The following is a 22333-nucleotide window of genomic DNA, read 5'->3' as shown; positions in this document are numbered from 1 at the left end:
GGATCAAATCTCTAAGTCTTTGGGCTTTCATCTGAGAGCAGAATGGCTTAAAATACGGTTGAAAAATGGTACTAAATGCCGAGAAAGTTGAAAAATAGCTGCAAGTGCAAGCTTGAGCTTGCTTCGGAAAAATCACTTTTCAAGAATAACTAAAAATATAATCGGGTAACCCACAGAAAAGTGAAAGAAGTTCAAAGACTAGGGACCAGACAATAATTTTATTTGTGTTTCAGAAACATAGGGATGTTGGTATGCCGCTGATTTTACGCTATTTTCAAATGAAGCTTGAGAGTTGAATCAGTGGACTGAACCCCTTGACACGAACTACAAGATGGTTATTAAATACTGTTTGAAACATGGCGGGCATGGCGGTGCATTTGAGTGTGGTGATCGCGTGTCTCGTCTTCCTTTTCAGCGCTGTAATCTGCAGTGCTACTGGAGTGGGTGAGCCTTAGTTTATTTTTAAAGTATGTCTTCTGGCCTTCATCAGTAATATTTGTATATATAGTTAACAAAGCGTATATTTTGCATTGTTTCAGGAAGTACCCAGAACTGTGGGTCCGTGGGCGCAGGCACGGCGGGCTGGGGCGTAACCCCCAGTGTGGCACGGACTCTCACTCCCCGCTCCATCCTCAGCCACACATCCATAGGAGCCTATACGCGCTTTCGTGTCGGCGTACTGAAAATTTTCGGCGCACCCACTTATCATCGTGGGCGCAATTTCTTTTGCACACAGAGATGATCCTTAGCCTCTCCGCTTTATTGAATGATTTCACTCAAGTTCTGGTATTTTCCAGTCTTTTTGCCTTCATCCATTCAGTCTCACAGGCTCGCTCTCACCGTCGCCATCTTTAAAATAAGGTCGTGGAACATTACGTCAGTTGCCCCTCATCGTTTCAATGCTTGTTCCACGTCAAGACATATCTAAACTGCTGCCCAAGTTGCAAGTTTTGGAAGAGCCCATTGGTATGATGTAGTATCTTACCGCTCGGTCCATGTATTAGATATGTCTGGGCCCTGTTTAGAGGTCTAGCCCTAGGCCCTATACAGGTTGTCCCCAAAAAACCAAACCCTGAGGAAAGGGGTTAATATACCCAAACCATGAGATATGATTATAATGTATAAGGATCTCCGAAAAGTAGAAGCAGTATTCTTTCTAATGATACCTTGATGGTATCCCTCCTGTCATGCATGACTGAACACCGTTGTCTTGAAAATGGGGCATGCAAACTCAGTTGTAACACTTTGGATAAACCAGTGAATGAGGTTGTCCTCTGTCATACTAACCCTTTTCCTTAGGGTTTGGTTTTTCCTGGGACACCCTGTACAACTACCGTAGTACAGGTGTGTGGCCCGGATTCCCGTGGAGTCTTGCCTTGCTCAGTCAGTCATGTCAGTTGTGAGTTGCATAAACATAGCCTGGGGCCAGTTTGTTCCACACGAATGACGATCAGTGATCTGTCATTGGTTCACTGTCACCAGAAATGCCAGAACCTGCCTAATGGAAAATGCAAACAAGCTCTGGGATCCTTGATGGCGATCCAGATCCTTGTGAAACAGTCTCCAATGCCTTAACGTGTTAACCACACTGGTCAGCTACATGTAGGGTTGCTAATTGGCATGATTGGCCAGTAAATACCCTGTGGTGGCTTGGCAGGCTTTTCAAACTCCTGTCCAGTCCTTCCTCCTTGTTAATACTAAACATAGCCGTAAGCATGCTAACTTACAACGTAGCTTAGTATACTCCTCCATCGATACTGGGATTGCTCCCTGACTTGGGTATGTTGGGATACGGGAACACAGGCGACTTTTCTCTTTCTGTCGTCACTTGACATCCACCAAGTTGATCATATTTGTGAGCTGAAATTTGGCCAGGATGCTCACTGTACAGGTTGCTATTCGCAGGCATGACAAAGAACTTTCATGACAATTTTGTTGCCAAGCAGTGGGAGCGATCAAATTGTATGCAAAATTAGTCACGACCCTGTTTTCTTTACATGTAAATGTATAGATTTGAGGGAGCTCCACGAAAGCACCTGTGCTAATGGGTGCTTTCGTTGTATTTCAATTGTCAAAATACTGATGGCTGTTTTGTGTCATGGCAAAATTAACTGCTGATACATGTTCCGTGAGTGTTTTAAAACTAATTCAGGAGCGTCTGGTCTGTCTTTTCCTCGTTTGTAACTTTCATTCTGTAAGCGTTGTATATTACTCAGCCACTGAAGCATGATTTCTCACTCACAAAGTAGCCCTCAGTATTTCAACGATTGTTACATCTTGGCATAAAGACCTAGTACATGTTGGTTTGTTGTATTGCATTTAAAAGTCCACACTATCTTCAAGCTGGCTTTAATTAACCTGTGTCTTCACCTGTAGTTTTGCCAGCGAATATTAAGGTCTTGGAATCCTGCCAAACTGACAACTACAATAGATGTTTTGAAGCCAGGGTAGACTGGAGGTGGCTACGGCTGTGGAGCACTTTAAATGTAAGCTAAAAAGGCCACAATTTATGCCGCACTGGTAGTTTTTATGTATCTACATTACAAAGTTACTTTTGCCCTCCATATTCACCCAAAATGAGAGGGGAATGTGGGATTTTCATACGGGGTGGTGGTGCTAACTTAGAGGGTCAAAGCGTCCAGTGCAAAACTGTTAGTCCCACTGGAAATGCAATGGAACCAATTTATAATTATTTAGAAGTTCTATTATGTTAGGTTCATGGCTGGTTGTTGTGTACACACATGTACATGTATACCACCAAGTTTCTCTTAAACCTGGTGAATTTTGGAGTATCTGGGAAGGTTGGGGTTACTGACGTTCAGAGGCGGATCTAGGATTTTATGCGGGGGGGGGGTTTGGGAAACTTTTTGTTCAACTGGCTAGGGGAGGAGAGATTCCTTGATATGGACATTGTTGTTGATGAAGCTACATGTATGTGATATATTTTGTTGTCATGTACAATGCAAGATAAGACCCCTACATGGTTTATGCTTTTTAAGGGGTAAGCTTTGTTAATTGAACTTATCTATTTTAAATTTTTTTTAGCAATTTGTTTAGAAATGGTTTGCTTAGTTTTGATCAGTTGATATGTTATGTTTTTCCTGTGTGGCATATTAAGGCAAGATATGATGTTTCGCTCTCACAGGTTAAAGTTGTCAATGTTGGACCCCCTGACACTAAGATTACGGTCGTTGTTGGAGCAAACATGACCGATGTGGAGAAGCATTTGTCCAAGAAGAACGGCATCCTTCCATCCTTGCTCCCACCATGGGTGTGGTCTCAACCGAGGGGGATGTCTCCACTCCATAACAACTGCATTGGAGTGAGAGCCTCTGACCAAGTGGAAGTTACCGTCACCGAAACCTGTAAGTTAGGATGGAAATGCAACTTGAATGGTTCGGACTATTACTTCAGACTAATGTTCAGGGCAAAAAAAATAATCCTCCTATTTCACATACGTGGCATCTGAATACAGGGTAGATGCATGGAGGTGGGACTTTTCTTGGGGGGGGGGCCACGTTTTAAAGTTGTGAGTCGGTGTGCTAACTGGTTAGCCATTTCCTGCTGGGGTGCCCGGTTTCGGGCACATTGGCTTAATAGACGAAGCCGGGGAACCTGAAAGCGGACAAAAGAGCTGGGCCTTGTAACAAAAGGCCGTACTCGGAACAAAAGACCGAGGTGCTGGGAATCGCCGACATTTTTTCAGTTGTCGACAGCGGAGGAAATCCGTCGTTGTTCTGAAAGATTATACCACTGTTTGTGGCATTTAGCACGAATGGATCACCATTGGGGACAAAAGCGCTCCAGTGATGAGCGCCACAGTACCGCTGCACGCTAATCTGGCCCCCATTGAAAAGATGCCAGCCACGCACTGTGCCAGTTTCGGGAACAAAGGAAACTTATATAACACCACACAATCTGGGCTCTTCTTACCAGGAGGCAGGCCTGGCTGAAATACTTGTGCATCAATAGATGTTGTCTGTCAGATTAGAGTAGCCACCAGAGTACAGTCATTCGTGTGGGTGTAAACATCCAGTAAATGTACTTATGATTTTTTGAAGAATTTTGAAAACGGAAAATCTTGAAATCCCCCTGGTTTTACGTCATGCAACTTCAAATTAAACCCGGCAACAAGTGGTTAAAAATAACTGCAAGAAAGGTCAAGTGGCTTTTGTTTCTAATGAAGTGAAAAACTCTTTAAAGGGTATAGACTAGTTGCGTGCATATGGAAGTCTGTTGAACCCCTTTGCATCACATTCAAACTAATGTAGAAAAAAAATGTTATTCTTTAATTCCAATTTACACCCCCCCAAAAATGGCACAATTTTAACAAAATAATTTTCATGATGCCCTCTCACATTCAAAATGGTCCGACAGTGCCCATGACTGGAACTCACACTCAATGGATTTTTGGAGATATTTTTATTCTCTTGGAGGCAGAGTGCTCCCATCAAATCTGGTAGCTAGTCTCATAGGTGGTGTACCAGATCAACAAATTCTTTTAATTTCTTCCAATTCATTGGTTGGAGGGTTGATCACTGATACTGGGGGCACGGCATTACGACTTTGCGCCGGGGTGTAAAATTCTTGATTTTTTTGTGATGTCAGACAAAAATTTCGTGCTGTGTATTTGCAAAAGTCGAACACATTTCAGGTCAAGCAAATTTTGTTTCAAATGTTCGCTGACATCACGTTCGCTTTGCTTTCATTTTTCCCTGAAGTTAAAGTTGGCCTGGAGAGATGAAGAGCAGACTGAATTGGTAACTTTGGCATCCAGCCCCGAGTAAAGTTGTACACGTAGTGGCCTCTTTAATCCTTTACGTACAGCATCTGGCCAACATCAGTTAGTCGATGTGAAAATATCTGGGATGGTTGATGTTTGCTTAAAAGCTCAAACTTCTCCTGTTCTCTCCACTTGATTTTTCACGGTCAAAGATTTAACGGCCTGCGTTTATTCATCCAGTATAAACTGTGGTGAAATTGGATAAAAATGCCTGTTGTCTTGTCCCTAGATGTTCATTGGATGTATTTCCTCTTGACTGTCGGTGGCGTGAGCTTAGTCTTTGCTGCTCCAAGACTCAGCAAGTAAGTAGTGAACTTGAGCAGTTGGCCTGTTTCCATTTTTGGCCTTTTATGACTGCCGGATAGACTCTAGAATCTACTTCCCCCAAGATCTTATTTTTTCCATGCCTGATTTTTTCAAACTGGACATTAGTATAAAGGCATTTTTTGTACCGTAAGTACATACCAGTACGTGAATTCAATCAGACATAGGTTTTGTTGAAAGACATCAATGGTTCATATGCTCACGTGTGGCGGTCCATGTACGTGTACACAGAGCACATATCAGGGTCAAAAGTTAACTTTTGGGAGGCCTGACCTGTCTCAGAAACAGCTATTAGGTGAGAATGTTAAGTCTGAATTTCATAAAACCGATGTCAAAATGACTGTAAACCGTTTCTAGGAATGAATCCTGAGGCTTTGGTCACACAAAAAGTATTGTGTACACAGAGCACATATCAGTGTAAAAAGTTAACTTTTGGGGGGCCTGACCTGTCTCAGAAACAGCAATTAGGTGAGAATGTTAAGTCTGAATTTCATAAAACCGATGTCAAAATGACTGTAAACCGTTTCTAGGAATGAATCCTGAAGCCTTGGTCACACAAAAAGTATTGTGATGCCGACAGAGAAAATGTTGCAGGGTCCGCCCTAAGCTCTTTTAAGGTTTTAAAACATATTCCAGGATTAAACTCTTTTCAAACTACAATTTTTAGTTTTTTTCTTTCTCTTCCTACAATCAGGAGTGTTGTGTTCCATTATTCCACCGGTGTGACTTTGGGCACTGTGGCATCTCTCCTCATTCTGGTGTATATTCTTAGTCGTTTTATCCCAAGGGTAAGTCAACGGAGAAACATCATAAGATTTATGGAGATGGCCTAATTCCTTGAAAAGTTCCTGCCCTAACAGATTTGTAAGAAGCATTGGATTAATGAAGTGAATGCAAAAAGCATATGCTGTCCAGTGCTGTTTTAACTTTTATGCATACATTTAGCATGTAGCATCTTGAATCTTACTGGCTGTACATGTATTAGGAGCACTCCCTTTGATACTGACGAAGGTCGATGACAACTGTTCCGACTTGGTACTGGATGCGCATGTGAAAATTGTACATTCTAACAGAGATCCTCCCTTGTATTTGTGTCCAATTATTAATCAAAACCTTTTCTGACAAGGCAATGTCGAAGTGTTACTGCCAAGTCATTATTTCACGTTTATAGGCCACCCGCGGCTGTTACTTGGTTACAGTTCCTTTAACGTGGCGAGAAACCACCGACAAAATATGGAGTGCAATCCTTCTGTGTTTTTCTTCTTGCTGCACAGAGAACTGGGGCCCTTTCTCTTCTTCTCGGTGGATGGGCAGTGTGTTTCTACTTTGTACACTGGGTTTTAGACAACTTCCTTGCTCTGCAGTACAAACCCTACCTGATAGGCTATGTGGTGCTAGCGGCCTTCATCAGCTTTGCTGTGTGTTATTGGTACGGACCGGTCACCAGTGACCGCACCATCTACCTAATACAGCTTTGCATTCAGCTCTTGGGGCTGGTCAGCATCTACAATGGCTCCCAGCACGAGGCCTCAACAGTGGCGATCATAGCAGTGCTGGCTGTCATCTGGTGGTTGCCTCGAGGACGAATGAAGCGAGCTGGATCAATACTAAGGTAGGTATTCAGCCACTCGCTGTCTCTCTATGGCGTGATCTTGCAGAGGTGGAAATGCAGTTTATACTTCCTCTCCCTGCTAAAATCTCGGCAAAACACAAGACCTCCAGTCTGAATTCAAGTCACAAGCTATTGAAATGAACTGCAAAAAAAATTCTGTTGTCGCATTTTACCCTGTTTTAGTGTTTTTAGTTTTGTGACTAGTCTTGTGTCTTGTCTTGTGACTGGTCTTGTGTCCAGTTTTGTGAATGGTCTGGTGTCCAGTCTTGTGAATATTCTTATGTCTGATCTTGCAAATGGTCTGGTGTTCAGTCTTGCAACTGTTCTTATGTCTGATCTTGCTAATGGACTTGTGTTGGGTCTTGCAAATGATCTTGTGTTGGTCTCAAATACAGCCCTTACAAACGCATGCCCAAGGACTTGTCCTAACTCTTTTTTAGAAGTATGAGTCGAGGGTGTGAAATCTCTGCTTTTTGGCGGATTTCGGCTTTTTTGTTGAATATGCCGAGTTTCATTTTCCGCTTTTTGCCATTGACCGGCCAGATTTTCCTTGTTTTTTCTTCCTTGTGCAAGTGCCGATTTTTCTATTTGTCTTTTTGTACCGACGTGACACGACGGCCAGGCCAAACTCTGCACATCCTCTTTCCGACACCAAACAGGACTGGAGCGCTGTTACATGTAATGCGCGCGTCTGAATCTATCGTACATGGTGTGCATACGCGTACAGTGTACTAATCTGTGTGGGCATTATTCAGTGCGGGCAAGCCTTGTGTGTAAATGCAACCTTGACTCCATGGGCAACATACATGTTCCTTCACTAGCCCCTGGTTGTGTAGAATACGAAAAGGATGTTGACTGGCTATTCAGGATGAATATACATAAACGTAAAAAACGCAAAGTCAATCGCATGCGTATTTCAAAAGCTGCACACTCGCGCCCACGTATTCTCCTGCATGTCATGCATGTGTAAATCTACATCGCGCGTAAACACACTGACTATAGTCTTAATTTAAATATCCCAAAAAGGGGGATATTTAAATCATACAATACAGGGGTTAGATTGCACAAGGTATGTTGGGAACCGACATGGCACGGTAAGATTGTACGCATGGTAACGAGGTTGGTGTAAACTGGCATCCTCGGACCATCTGGTCATTGTGCTGTGACTGGCTGCCAATGAAACATCAATATTCATGTGTCAGTGGGACTCATAACAGCCGTTCCTGCATGAGCAGAAGTAGTGACTAACAAGCTCCACTATAACTCGTGGCAGCACACATTTCGCTGTCAATTTACAGCTTGAAATAAGGTTAGTAAATTTTCGTGTTCGCTGATAGAGGGCTTCATTACAACTTACGCACGGCGAGTAATCACACATTTTATCGTGCGGTTTTACATTGTTTAGTACGAGTTTTCAAACAGTTTTTCAGTGCAGTACAAATGTATAATTGTCCAAAGAGGCTCTGTCTTAGATACATTCTTTGACAAGACCGATCCTAAAGTTACAAATACGTGGAAAGGGACTTGAATGGAAAACATCATAGATTGGCAGGCAACACAATTCGTGCCGGGAAAATCCAAAAGAATAGACGTCCGATGTGCATTCTTTAAAGTATTTAAAGTTTGAAAACATGGTCAGATTAGGTGGGAAAAGGGCCAACTCACTCTACAAACCTTGATAGTTACAATTTTTGTATACTAGTTCATTTATCCTTCAAGAATTTCAGCCTAATGTGAAGACATAGTGAAATTAAAATATACAAAACCTAAATTGCAAGAAAAAGTATAACAGATGGTTGCACCAGGAGGCCGTAAAATGCACCACAGAGCATCTACATTTCAAAATTTTCCAGAGGCCGGCCCCATAACCCACACTGAATGCTTCGCACTTTGCACTTGCGATTTCAGCTCACCATGTAGAATGTCCTTTGGCCTGCTGCCATCGACTATCGGCTGTATGTTGCCTACTGTAGCCAGCAAAGCTGTCTCTTTGAAAAGGAGAGCGTACATGCTTGGTAACTGCCTGGTCCAGCACAACTGTGTTAGGTACTTGGTCCCTCCAGGAGACGCAGGCATCTGAGATGGAACGTGTTAAGGCAATTCTCTTGACGACTCTTCCTAGCCAAGCTCTTACTTGGGTACTTGACACATGAGATCTGTAAACTACCATTTCAGTAGCTGTGGTGAGCTGCCATTTTCCCAAACTCTCTTGGTTAACTTCGCTATCGCAGCGGCAGCTTTCCCAATACGTCTATTGAGTTCTGGGTCGAGGGACAAGTTGTTAGAGACCGTAGAACATAAGTAGGTGAACTCATCAACCACCTGCAGTCTGTGGTCACTGATGGTGACATGTGGGACTTCACGGATGTCCTGGCACATGATCTCTGTCTTCTTTAGGCTGATGGTGAGGCAGAACTCCTGGCAGGCACGTGCCATGGAATTGACGAGTGGCTATAGGCCTGCCTGGGTATGTGATATCAAGGTGGCATCATCAGCAAAGAGGATCTAATCAAGATCTGTCAAACTCTGGTCTTTGCTCTGAGGCAGGCAAGGTTGAGAAGCTTGCTGCTGGAGTGTGTGTAGTGGTCGTGGAAGGAAATAATGCTTAGCAGCTTTGGTGGGCAACCGATCTTCTCGACCAGTGTGAAGAGACCTCTTCTGCTAACCACCTTGGTTTGGTCAGCGCGCAGCTCCTCCGTTAATGAGCATTTTTGGCAATTCCATTTGCACTCGAAAATGATCTCTTGAGTACATGGGATTTCGCGAGAAAAAGCGAGATTACAGTAGTGTCCCTTCAACCCGCCAGGAAATCCATTGCTTCATTCGTGGGTCGAAATGACTTGGTGAGTAGATAGTTCACGTTTTTCACTATCAATAAAGTTATGTTTCGGCGATGATCGACAATTTCCCAACGATTTATTTGGACGCAAACTTGCTTAGTGTTTTTCACGAAAATCGCAGGCCTCCTCTTTTTTAAGTGCACTTGACTGTTTTGCCATAACTGGATAAGATTGAGTCTTACTATTCTTCACGAAAATGATTAAACATCCCTTTAATACCAATATCTTGGCTGCCGGGCCAATCAAAATTGTAAAGTTGTATGCACTACTCACTCAGCAATCCCGGCAGTGTTTACATTTTTGCATTTGTACTGGTTCCCCAGTAAACAACCAACATTCACTACGTTTCCTTCGATGCTAAGTCTGGCTTCCCGGTTTCGGTCACACACATTTACGCGTATCTCTGCTGTCATTTGATTGGCCAGTATTAGAGAGAATATGTCAATCGACCAATTACAGATAGTCTTTCACGAAACACATACGACAGTTTTCTCACGAAGTCTCACGAAGTCTAAACCTGCGATAACGAAATATTCTGGGCGCACTTGACTGTTTCGCAACGACTTAAAAAGTAAAAACGTATTGTTTGGCATTATATATGACATCTCTATCTTTCTGCCGTCAAGACAATTCTGCCGGCGCAGATTTCGATCCACTAAAACCATTTTACCCGCATTGTTACACACGAATGCCTACGTTTTATGCTGATATCCTTCAAAAGAGACCGCGAATATTTGTATTTTTTTTTTACAAAGGACATGAGACTGATATCTTAACTGTTCATTTATGTAAAGATATTCCATTCTTATAGGTAACACAAGGTGGTATACAATTCTGAAAAGTCCACTACACAGCTCATTACATATGCATGATTCAGACAGCCGTGCATACGTAGCAAATGAAAGGAGCAGCTTTTACGGGTGCTGCGCGCTGACTCTTAAGTCGATGTAAAGAGGCTGCCTTTGTTCTCGGCTCTTCTCTCACAGTTGTCTGAGGGAGAAGATCACTGAAGAAGTAGCACTGGGACTCGGGATAGACTAACTCTAGTAGTGACTGCGGCCATTTCAAAACAACACGTGCAAAAGCTGTTCCAGCAATGCAGAGGAGGGATGGGCCTCTGTAGTCGTTACAGTAGCTACGATCCCCTTTGTTTTTGTACAGTGTGATGATGTTTGCATTTGGCATGTCTTGGGGGAACTGTGCCCTCCTCTTAGCACTGGCAGAGAAGTTTGTGCAAGCGGATGAGAAGTGCTGGATTTGCACACTGCAGCACCTCCAGCCGGGATGCCATCTGAACCTGGAGCCTTGCTTTGGGCCAGCGACTTGGTTTGTCTGAATTTGTCCTATGATTGAAATGAGTCCAGCTTTTCCTTGACTGGCAATGTGGTGGTGCGGACAAGGGCAGTCTCAGGGACATAAAATGCTGTAAAATGCAACACAGAGCATCTACCCCCTGCCGTATACTCTGTGCTTTGCACTTGCAATTCAGCTATTTTCAGTTATTTTTTTATGTTCCATTCACACCCTTATATGGATGATGAATTGGCACAAAGAGTGTAAATCACAAACTGCTAGCATTTTGGTCTTACCTGAATTTGTGACTGACTGTCGGGTTCTGTTGGGTTGTACCACTCAGCGAGAACATGTAGCAAAGGCTTCCATTCAACATTAAAGCCAGTTTCTGTAGTTGACAGCATCCTTTTGGCTAGCCAGTAATTTTTAAGTTTCAGCTGATGAAAGACTTTGCAGATGTTTGTCATGATAATGAAGACTGTTTGAATGGGATAAGAAATTTAGACTTGCTAATGTTCACAGCCTTGATGTGCTAGGATAGATCTTACTTTGAGGGGGAAAAATAGTGAATCATAAATATTTATATTTAACAAGAAACACGGTTTTATACACTCGCACTTTTCAAGAATGTGATATTCAATAATTTAGAATTCTCTTCAAGTCTAAAATTTCCCAAAGAAATGGTGGCCCTCATAATTCTTGCAATTTGTGGCTTAACAGGTGGTGGAGTAACCAGCAGGTGAGAATACGATTGCTGACGGAGGATGAGTATTACGAGCAGGGCCGGGTTGAGACCAGGAAAGCTTTGGATGAGCTCCGGGAATTCTGTCGAAGCCCAGAGTGCAATCAGTGGCAGATGATCGCCAAACTGGAGTCCCCGAAAAGGTCTGTGACCCTGTTACCTCGACCTGGAAAAACAAAGAAAGCATCCAGGGCCTGGTTTTAATAAATGCAATTTCACAGTGGAGTTCTTTGATGGATAGACGTGTGAGCCAGCCCTTTTCGAGGCTGGGACATATGGATCCATTTAAACTCTGCCTTGGGCTGTGTCCACATGTACTCGGCTGCAGCTTGAAATTGCACAGGCCTCCATGGGAAGAGGCTGCAGTCATCTCTGTACACTTGTGCATAGTTTCAGTCCACAGCAAAGTAATTTGGCCTCAGACACACCTGACGCGTTACGTTGTGCTTTGTGTCAGTAATAATGCCAAGGTGACACATGTATGTGTCTAAGGATGTGTGATGTGAAGACTTGATTCTGCAGGGCTGCTAAGACTTGATTTAACACAGGAAGCTCACTGATGTGAGACTTGACATTATCACCCAAGAGCTGGGTCCCTTTGGATGCAAAGTGCACAAGTCCCACATTATGGCCTTCAATCATGCCAGTGTCAGAAAGATAAACCATGCGCTTTACTCTTTGCACCAAAGACGGAAAGAGGTCACAGTGCTCTGTCACTGTTGTTGTAAGTTGCCATACCTCAGAGGATAAAACATTGTTGACCTATGTTATATAATGCAACACTCTGACCTGGACTGTGAAGCAGTTATTCTTTTGAGAACCAGGCTTGAAGAAAAGATGGACGATTGAGGAAAGGGAAGATCTTTTGTTCCTTTGTGCGTCTATAGTGAAGCCAAATACGTCTGCCCCACTCACCAGTGTTGTAGTCGAGACTATCACTAGACCAGAGACAAGACCATGCATGAGAACAGTCTCAAGACCAGTCACAAGTAACGGGATGAATTGTGACAAGGGAATGCTATTGTTACAGTTCATTTAAGCAGTTTGTAACTTGAATTCAGATTGGATATCTTCTGTTGGTCTTGTGATGATCTAAAGAATCTCGACTACACCACGCTCGGACTAAGACTAAGCTCAGCAAGCCAGGTAAAATGAGTGAACTGTACAGGGTGTCCCTCCAGAAAAAAACCAAACCCTGAGGAAAGGGGTTAATATGCCCAAACCATGAGATATTATTATAATGTATAAGGATCTCCGATAAGTAGAAGCAGTATTCTTTCTAATGATACCTTGATGATGTCTCTCCTGTCATGCATGGCTGAACACCATTGTCTTGAAAATGGGGCATGCAAACTCAGTTGTAACACTTTGGATAAACCAGTGAATGAGGTTGTCCTCTGTCATACTTGTCCTGGACTGAACCCCCATATTAACCCCTTTCCTCAGGGTTTGGTTTTCCGGGGACACCCTGTATATGTAATGTACGTTCTGACATAGGTGTTGTCATCGATAGTGCTGCAAGTACATGTAGGTGCCAGTGTTCGGTTCGGTTCGGACATGGTTTGGACATTTTTTGCCAAACTTCAGTTCGGGTTCGGACATGTACACATGTGTAGTCATGTACATGCATTTACATGTACAATGCACATTGAGATGTCGAAGAGCTCACTACAAATGTGCCGTGTATAGTACCTGTACTTCTTTGTATAAAATATTTTATACAAGCAATGAGCCTCCTCTCCATCCCCATCCATGAGCAGCGTCGATGTGAACATAATTTTTTCCAAAGTGTTTCCCAAAATTTGTTTAGGAGTTAAAATTTCCCAGAAAGTTACTGTCGGAGGTGTGACAGTTTCTGGCCGGTGTTTTACAGACCAAAAGCAGTTGTGTTTGGACAACGCTTGACTCAACGAAACGATCGTAGGATATGTGAAAACAGAAAAAAACCAAAACAGCATGCTCAAATGGGAGTTTCCTCCAGTACAGGATACAAGATAAAATTAGATTTCCAGCAAATTGTGTTTTGGTTATTTTTCACGAAACAGATTCAACTACCAAACTATGGCTTTTGATGTATTGGAAGAACCCTCAGCATTCTTTCCCAGGACGGCGCCCTCATGGTCAAAGGGGCGATTTTCCATCATGTTTTTTCAAATAGATGACAGCATTTTGTTATTGGAGATTTGCGAACAACCTAGAGATCTGGCAAAATTCCATTACAATGCATTCACACTACAACTTTGATCAAACATGATCAAATGAAAGGCAAATTAGGCCTCTGCTCGAACCAAATCTTGTCGTGCGCTGGATCGCTGCACTGGCCTCGCCTGACAAAATCAGTTTCCCCTCCGGAGTTGCCTTCGATTGAGCACGAGTCCAACTGTGATCTGCGCCCAATCAAAATTCGTTTTGCACGGCCATTTATGACATCATTGGCCTACATGAAATGTAAGGGCGTGGCTATCAGAGATTGTCAAACATAATGTTAAATCTAAATATACATAAGAACAATTGGATGTAGTGAGAATTTAGAATTGTTGTGCAGCAGAAATGCCATATGTTGCGTGTTCTCGGTTTATTATTAGTGAATTCTCACCACATGCTTTTTACAACCATCTTGTGATGTGAGGCCACCGTAAGTTTACACATGCCGGTGCGGCATAACTCGTTATCCATTTTTCGTCATGTTTGCTTTTTTGTCAAGTTTTCTTGCACACATTCTGTGTGCTATCAATGCCAAACCATATTAAAGCCAAACATTTGAACCGGCCAGTTCAGTTCGGTTCGGTTCAAAAGTGCCATGTTCAATGATTTTTGGTTCGGTGCAGAGGTGCGGCTGCAGCACTAGTAACCAAGACCAGACATGCAACCAGTCACAAGACAGGGCACCAGACGAGTAACAGAGGAGTGTAGCTGTTACATGAATTCAGACTACAGGTCTTGTGTTGGGCTTGTGATCGTCATCTGGGGTTTAGGGGTGGTTTTTACATGTAGGTGGTCTCTATACCACACTGATTTATTGTAGGGGTTATAAAAGAGGCGCACTCCCTTAACCACACAATTGATTAATTGAATGATACTTTAGCCAGTTTGACTTTTTGATGAGAACTAAGCTTGGTTGGCCTTGACCCAGCATTCTAAAAAGAGAAACATACACTTTTTTGTGCTGATTGTAGATATGTGGGAGTTGATTCTAAATGTTGAAAATTCTGAACATGGATCTGTTCTTAGGGCTGGACAATTCTTGCAAGGGCAAGCATCGCATGACGTGCAAGCTGTTTGATTTGTCTTTGAAAACTCTCCTAGCAATAAAGTTTGGGCCGTAAAAGATCACTTTACGACCTTGCATTATTAATGAGTCACTACCGCAGATCACAAGTGAAAATTAGCCTTGGGTGAGTAACTGGAAATTGATTCCTGGGCAGAGAAGTTTCTCTTGGTTGGCATGGGAAGTCCTGAGTCGATTTAGATGTTTGAGTCACCCGAGGCTGATTTGAAGCGTTGGTGGGTGGATGGGGTGTGGCACGTGCTACTGGGAATGGAACCACAAGGGAAGTGGGTGTCGACTTTGACTCTGATCAGTCTGATCTATTTGAAGTTGCTGTGTGGGTTAAAGAACATCATTTTTATCGAAGTAGGGCCCATTGACACGACTAGGTGGTACCAGAAAGCATTGTCCACAGAGTAGCATGTAAAATTTACGCATGAGGTGGAAGCCCGCTCAGTATGCAGATCATTAAATGTATGTTGAATACTGACTATCCGTAACAAACAGTAACATGCCACAAGGCATGAGGGGGAGCACTTGACCATGCCAGTCAGTCCATGATGTCATACCTAACAGGACTGCTGATTGGCCGGAATGGACGGTGTCTTTTAATTTCACGATTTGTCTGCTCTATATGAATATATATGTCCTATATATGTCCTGTATGAATCTACTGTGGTTGATTATTTTCTACTTTTTTTATCACATGTGTAAACAGGTTTTTATCCATCATCTATTTCACATTGTAAGCATTCCAAATGTGCGCTAACAAATTTGCTCAAAATAGTGCACTGTGTGAAACGTTGTAAATACTTCATGCGGAAAGCATGGGTTGCCCAAATAGTAATTTGTTACGTTCATCCCTTGCAGAGTCACCCGACGAAAAGGTCCTGTTGAAAACAGACTCAGAGACCGAGAGACAGCGACTTTAATCCATGGCTCGCCTTATCATCCCCTTTTCCGATGTCTGAGTTGATGTGTCCTACATCTGACGCGCTTGATACCCATCTGTCATTCCCTCCAAGCTATGCTTGCATTAGATTCAAGACCTATGGATACTGAGCATGAGTTGTCAACCTTTCGTTCTGTAATCCCACAGTGGGGCCTGTCACTCGTGTCTGATGAATGCACTATTCCCTGGTTCACTTGTGTCCTTTTTCCCCCCCCACATCCAACTTTTTCGGTTTGTGTCTATTATCTGAAATCTACCGTGCACATGTGTAGTGTACGCGATGTGTGGTTGGCATTGAAGCTTTTTGGCACATTTGCGGCATCCGGAGTCATTGATATGCCTGAAATCTCATTATTTCGTTCACATGTACATGCAAGTTTTTCAAATGGCTGCTGGAAATGTTCCTTGATATTGTCTCTGGACCAATTTGCTGAAGACAGTCGAATGAACCACACTTCTGTTAAATTGAAGTATAGGGCTGTGATGAATAACCAAATATTTGATCGATTATCAAATATTTAAATTTGTTTCTTTCCGAATTTGAATATTCCAATGCAAAATTCATGAGAAGGAAGGGAACATTTTCTTTGCTTTAAATGAGAAAAAAATGCACTGCGGAGGCTCGTTTCAAGCAGATTTGAATAAAAGCGACAGAAATCTATCAACAATTAAAAAAGTAAATTATTCATTAAAAGATTTAAAAGGAGTAGGAATTTTCAACTGGGCAAGCAGTCTTGTTCATCTCTTAAATCTTGCGAAATCATGGCTGGAGATATTCCTAGATATGAGAAGCTATTATAATGATTATAATGTACAATTGTGTGCGTTATTGCAACTGATTTTGTATATGGTTTGTTCATCAACAATCTGCCGATCGGTACGATATTCAATTGAATATTCGAATAGTGAGTTATTCAAATTGACTCAGCCCTATTGAAGTACCTCTCGCACTCGTACGCGTTCACACCTTACCGATAGACCCTTCTATCTCCTTGAAAATTTTGTGGGGAAAACTAGCGCTTATGGACACCCACAAGTATGAATGAGATCTCGCAGGTGCTCGCGAGACGGCTCAAGCACTATCATGTACAGTAAACAACAATTGTTCGCGAGGAACCGCTCTTGAGTAACAAATGACCTCAATATATTCAAATCTTCATAACCAGTGTAGTTATTCAAAAGAATAAGCACACAAGTGGAAAGATTTGGGGGACAATGCTAAGCCCTGTGAATTCATTGTGACTCGAAACTCATAATTGAGCGATGACTCAAAGGCCAAAGTTACTGGATGTGTTGAAATGTTTTCATGATATACAGGTTGCATGGTCCATTCATTTTACATGTACCCCCAAGACTCGTTGTTGACTTAAATAATTTGTTCAATTTTTTAAAAAGTCCAGTCCTTTTTCACCATAAGCATTTTTGCCTTACTTTAAAGGTAGGCATGCATCCTTTTCCTCAAATAAATTGATTTCTTTTTTTTTTCTTCCATTTTATGTGTACATCATGGCAAAGCGTAAATGGAAGGGGAAAAACTACCACAGAATACAAAACAAAGCAACTTGCAACTTCTCTTTTTGTGCTGTCCTACATGTAGTTTCATGTCTTCCTCTGTTGCTTTTGTACTTTTGTTCTTTTTGAGCCGTGTTTTCCTGTAATGACAGCATGGCAGGAGTGCCCTCAGTTGACAGGAAAAGCATACCAATTCCATCTTACCAACATGTCCATCTACAATCTGTACTCGTGAATGCGTAGCCTGATTTTATTTTTAATTCCCAAACTGAAATTTTCTGTTTCATTTTTGGCAAGGTTTTAGGGAATGAGTGAAGTTGGTTTATGGTTTCATAATTTATTTGGAACAAGTTCCTGACACCAGTTGTTGGGTGCTCTCAGATTCCCAGTTCCAGCACACACCCCCAACAACTGCTCACATATGTCCCAATCTCTTTGGTCGAGTTTGGGCGGTCCGTTCTTGACACGGGTTTCTTGTTCTCGCGCTTGAACGGCGGGGACACGACTCAAGAACACTGTTCTCGGAACAGGATCACACCCCACCTCCTCGTCAGGGTTTTACAGGAACACATGGAAAAACTCGTGAGATTTTGATTTTTGAACAGCTGCAAAAAGTAAAGAGATGGCTTCCAAAGCCATAGACCATGTGGACAATGGGAAGTTTTGCAAAATTAACATTAATTATTTTCCGAAACACAGAAATGAATGTTCCTGTTTGTATAGAAAAGAATTCAGCCCATCTAAACCTTAACTCTCGAATAACGTACATGGACGCCGCCATGTTGCATGTTGCTTGTAATAACCGGTTGTTTGTTCCCGGCGTTCGAGCGGCCGACCCACGAACAACAAATCGAGCTGTTCGTGAACATACGGGAACAAGCCGCCCGAACTCAGCCTCATTGTGAGTTTTTGGTCACTGTGTAGATGTATAGCAGCATAGCTTTTGTACTGTATTGCAGTACATATATATGTCATGTCATATCAGTTTTGTTTTCAGTCACTCATGGATGCATGAACCGTTATGTTTGAATGAGTCTGGTTCCGGGATCCAACAACAAACTGACAGTTTCCCCTGACGAGTATAAAATGTATGTACAGTGGCAAATACATATCGATAAGACAGAAACATTGTACAGGCTTTCTTATTGTTTCATGAGTACAATGGCAGAATGATTTTCAGAGGGGGGGGGAGAGTTGTAAGACCGTCAGGCATCAGCCATAATAGGTAGCTCTAGCATGTCTAGTAAACCCCACTTTATATGTAGGACCTGCAGAAACGCGGAGGGATGCCCCCCATCTGCCATCAGTATTTTATGAAACCAGTGGTGAATTCCACGTGTACCATGGCCCGTCTCCACAAAGTCATGATGAAATCACTCGCATTTATATTCCGTCATAAATGAGCACCCAACCTCACAGTGCTTTCCCTGACTATTGCTAGACATTGTAGCACCAGGGAATCGAACCCTATAATCTTATTCTTTTTGTCTTCCCCTCCGCCCCAGATTTGCCCAATTTGTTCTGGGTGATGAAGATCACGTGAGCCGAGCTGAGTCATCAGCCTATGAAGATGACCTGTCACTTTTGACCCTTGATTCCAGTGACGATGGCAGTGGCAGAATGACAAGTGACAGTGACATGGAAACAGAGTGATATTTTGAAATGCAATGCTGTCAGCTTATTTGTTTTTAATGGAACAGTTTTATTTATTTAACATGCACCCTTTTTTAAACAGCCCTTTCTTTCCTCTTTGCTGTGCGTAGTGTAAACTTTCATTTTCAAAATTAGCTTCCCAAAAATCAATTGAGACCTATGAAAAATTTTCTCTTTGTTATATATTTGAAGATTATACATATTTTATTGACAGTGAAGATATGAAAGTTTACTGTGTTGTTGCAACAAGGTTTAATGTAGAAACTTCTATGCAATTTCGCCGGTGCCTTGACTTAGAAATATGTCTTCTTTATCAAACGAAACGGTCAAGATTTAGGAAAAATATTTGCTGCTTCATTTTACGATGAAGTATTTGAGGAGAATTCCTGAAGTGATAGGAGGGTTCCCGTGGTCATGGAAGATCCTGGAAAAGTTATTCTAGAAAGGTACGGAAAAGTCAAGGAAGAAAAACAGTTGTGGAAAAGTCGTTGAAATCATGGTCATGCGACAATTAATTTTTGTGGGCAGCTTTTGAGGAGATAATAGAATAGCGAGACAGTTATTGGGTCTATCCTTGTGAAACTATCTGCATTGAGCAGAAGCACCCCCTCATGGATTGAAATGAGCCATGTTGGTTGGGAGTGTTCATTTGCTGGCGGCAATGCACCCGTAATGCGTGCATTTCATAGCTATTTGTGAACCAGCGAAGTGCAGTTCTGACCAAAGCAGCTGCTGTTGCTAGGGACCAAAGCAGCTGCTGTTGCTAGTAAAATTGCGCCCTCTCTTTGTGCAGCTCAGGGCTCTTAGTAGTGGCCATGGCAGTCTCCCAGTTTATACATGTAAAATGGCGCTAAACCTCATGGAAGAATTGTCACATTTAATCCTTGAAAGTTCTGGAAAAGTCATTGAATGTGGTTACAGATTTCTTTGAGAACCCTGAATAGGTGAGCAACTCATTGTGCAGTGCAGCCCTCTGTCTTTAAGAAACCCAGGGTGGAAGAGCGAAAAAAAGGTAAAAAGGAGGATCTAAAGTTTAAAAAGAGCGGAGGACATATTTATTTCAACAGGTGGAAATAGAATGGGACGAATGGCATTACATTCATGTACTGATGGTGCCATCCTTAATTCTTATCTCTCCTCCCCACCTGTTTCCCATCAGTAGCAAGGGAACCGTTTTCAGAGTTGGGTATCGGACATTAATAGACCAATCCATTAAGCTCCACCCTATTATATGGCCTGCCAAAAGTGTGGGGGGGGGCATGCTCCCTGGCCTACCTTCCCTGTCTTCCATCACCATTGATTCCCATAGGAAAGCACACATGCAAACAAAGCTTAACCCATAGAGGAAGGACACGGAAGGAGTTTGAACTGCCCGGGCTGTAACATCTGGCCAATTACCCCTTTCTGGCATGCCAGGTGTGTGCATAGCCAGAGCACAGCGAATGCTTGCTATGCACCATCAGTTTCACAACCACAAAACCCCTTTGATCACCACCGCAATTTTGTTTACAAGATTTTCTGTTTTGTTTGAATTGTTTTTATTATGGCATTTGTACAAAAATGTATTTTATGAGATTTCATGATCACTCCCTGTGATGAAATAGCACATTTTGTTCCTAACGAAGTCAGCTTTCCAGTAGTAGTGGACATTTTGTTGGCCAGTCTTAGCCAAATTCATAACAATTCTTTGAACACTGATGTATTGGACGGAGGAGAATAAACTTACAAACATTGCATAATGGAACAGTGTATCAAAATTTTAATAGCTTATTTACGATGGCAAAAGTAGGTCTAATATCAGGGATGTTTCTCTATTTCCTGGCCACATCAATAATTTGTATTCAATTGCAAGCTAAACACTACAAGTATTGCCAGGATATTACTGGCCCCACTTGTCCGGCTAAGATGCAGGTAGTAATCAGGCAGTTTTGGAATGTTTTCTATTATTCGTCTGATTGGGCACGGACCATCCTTAAACACTTTGAAGTGCCTGAGTTGCAACTCCTGTGCCCCTCCTCTATGATTTACCCTACTTCCGTTTACAAGAGTAAGTAGCCCGGATAACAGATTGGCATATTTGAAGTGTCCTGGCCCGTCTCTTGGTTTGCCAAATATTTAAAATGGTGTTGCTATGGGAATGAACCTCTCTGGCATTTTGCTGTGTGAATCTAAAGTTAGCCACTGGTTTTCAGTAAAGGAAGTATGGCAAAGAAAGTGAGGCTCACTTTGGAGATCGCCATGTACTGAAGTGCAGAGATATATGCCAGGGTGTCCGAGATGACCAAATAGCGAATCCATCTACAGACTGAAGCAGTGACCCATGTAGGCACTTCTTAAGTGCTGAATTTTTGTTAATTTTTTAAAAATAAATTTGTGTGGGGGGAGCTGTCATACCTTGCAATAAAAAAGAGACTGTGCACACAAACATCGATTACCCTTGGCATGTATGTCAAGCTTGGTAAAATAGGCATTTTGTCACCCCTGTTGCCGGTTTGTGTTGCAATAACAAAATTCCTGCTTCAACATGTTCACCAAAAAGAAATTTGACCATACAGATGTTCAGGGCATGATGTCTGAAGTTTATGCTTGCCTCCAACACGTATGAGGATATTTGCAGCATTTGATACTGTAATTGTTATGTAAGAATTGAATTTATTCAGTTTTTCTTAATTATCACCGATTTGAAAACATTTTTAACAGTTTAATGAAAAGCAATAAAAGTCTGTTGTGATTTTATCATATTTTTTATATTTTTGTGCATATCATCGTCATTCATTTGTACTGAACATTTATTTGAAATATATTATTTATCCTGAACAAAGTTTTTGTTCCGAGAGAACTGCGAACTAGTACTGTAGTAACGGATTTGATTGATGCTGCTTTCCCGAGAGTGGACGGAGGAAGTCTTGAGCGGCATGTCTCATCGATATGAATTATTCATGAACGTGGCATATATGTGCAATAATTCTGAGTTCATTACGCTTATGATTGGATCACAGTTTTTTTGGTCAAAGTTATCTTGTGCACGTTTGTCTACTTCGTGATGGACTGGAATGTGCACAGGTAGTATGCATATAATGATTAATCATGCCATTCATGTGTGCTGCTCTAGAGGGCTTCCTCACTTGTCTGTTATTATTCAGGAAGTGTTGGGGTGGAGATGCGACTTGATCCATCATTTTCTTAATTAATACGTAGGGTAAGACTTATTACCAGTCACTCAGTGTTAATGGATGTATCATTATATCCTCGTCCAATTTCATTTTAGGATGCCTTAATTACAAGTCTGCAGTAATGGTCTGCAGTTCTACGCTGTACGTATAGCATTGGAACTCTGCATGAAGCCCCTATACC

General features: G+C 42.2%; 1 protein-coding gene across 3 annotated transcripts; it reads left to right on the top strand.

The window, feature by feature from the left end:
* Nucleotides 1-215: 215 nt before the first annotated feature.
* On the top strand, nucleotides 216-21726 carry nemp1 (nuclear envelope integral membrane protein 1). Of its 3 annotated transcripts, none has more exons than XM_022225975.2 (8): nucleotides 216-444; nucleotides 2377-2486; nucleotides 3146-3365; nucleotides 5013-5085; nucleotides 5802-5895; nucleotides 6382-6719; nucleotides 11573-11737; nucleotides 18832-21726. In XM_022225975.2, exons 1-8 carry the CDS (start codon nucleotides 357-359, stop codon nucleotides 18977-18979), a joined length of 1236 nt encoding a protein of 411 aa, XP_022081667.2. In that variant the 5' UTR covers nucleotides 216-356; the 3' UTR covers nucleotides 18980-21726. The 3 variants fall into 3 exon arrangements, with proteins under 3 accessions (XP_022081667.2, XP_086996485.1, XP_086996484.1); XM_087140359.1 differs by having other exon boundaries at nucleotides 372-467; XM_087140358.1 differs by lacking the exon at nucleotides 216-444 and adding an exon at nucleotides 491-966.
* Nucleotides 21727-22333: the final 607 nt, after the last annotated feature.

The sequence above is a fragment of the Acanthaster planci genome, linkage group LG08, assembly GCF_054643075.1.
Source record: "Acanthaster planci isolate LZ-2023a linkage group LG08, COTS_SCS, whole genome shotgun sequence".
NCBI classification, from domain to species: Eukaryota; Metazoa; Echinodermata; class Asteroidea; order Valvatida; family Acanthasteridae; genus Acanthaster; species Acanthaster planci.
Note: the sequence above shows the minus strand (reverse complement) of the source record. Positions and strands in the feature narration are given on the sequence as shown.

Bases quoted from the DNA above. Each gene is read 5' to 3' on its own strand.
- nemp1 (XM_022225975.2), top strand. From the start codon at position 357: ATGGCGGGCATGGCGGTGCATTTGAGTGTGGTGATCGCGTGTCTCGTC. The intron at 3,366-5,012 runs GTAAGTTAGGAT...TCTTGTCCCTAG, and splicing joins AGTTACCGTCACCGAAACCT to ATGTTCATTGGATGTATTTC. The intron at 5,896-6,381 runs GTAAGTCAACGG...CTTGCTGCACAG, and splicing joins TTAGTCGTTTTATCCCAAGG to AGAACTGGGGCCCTTTCTCT.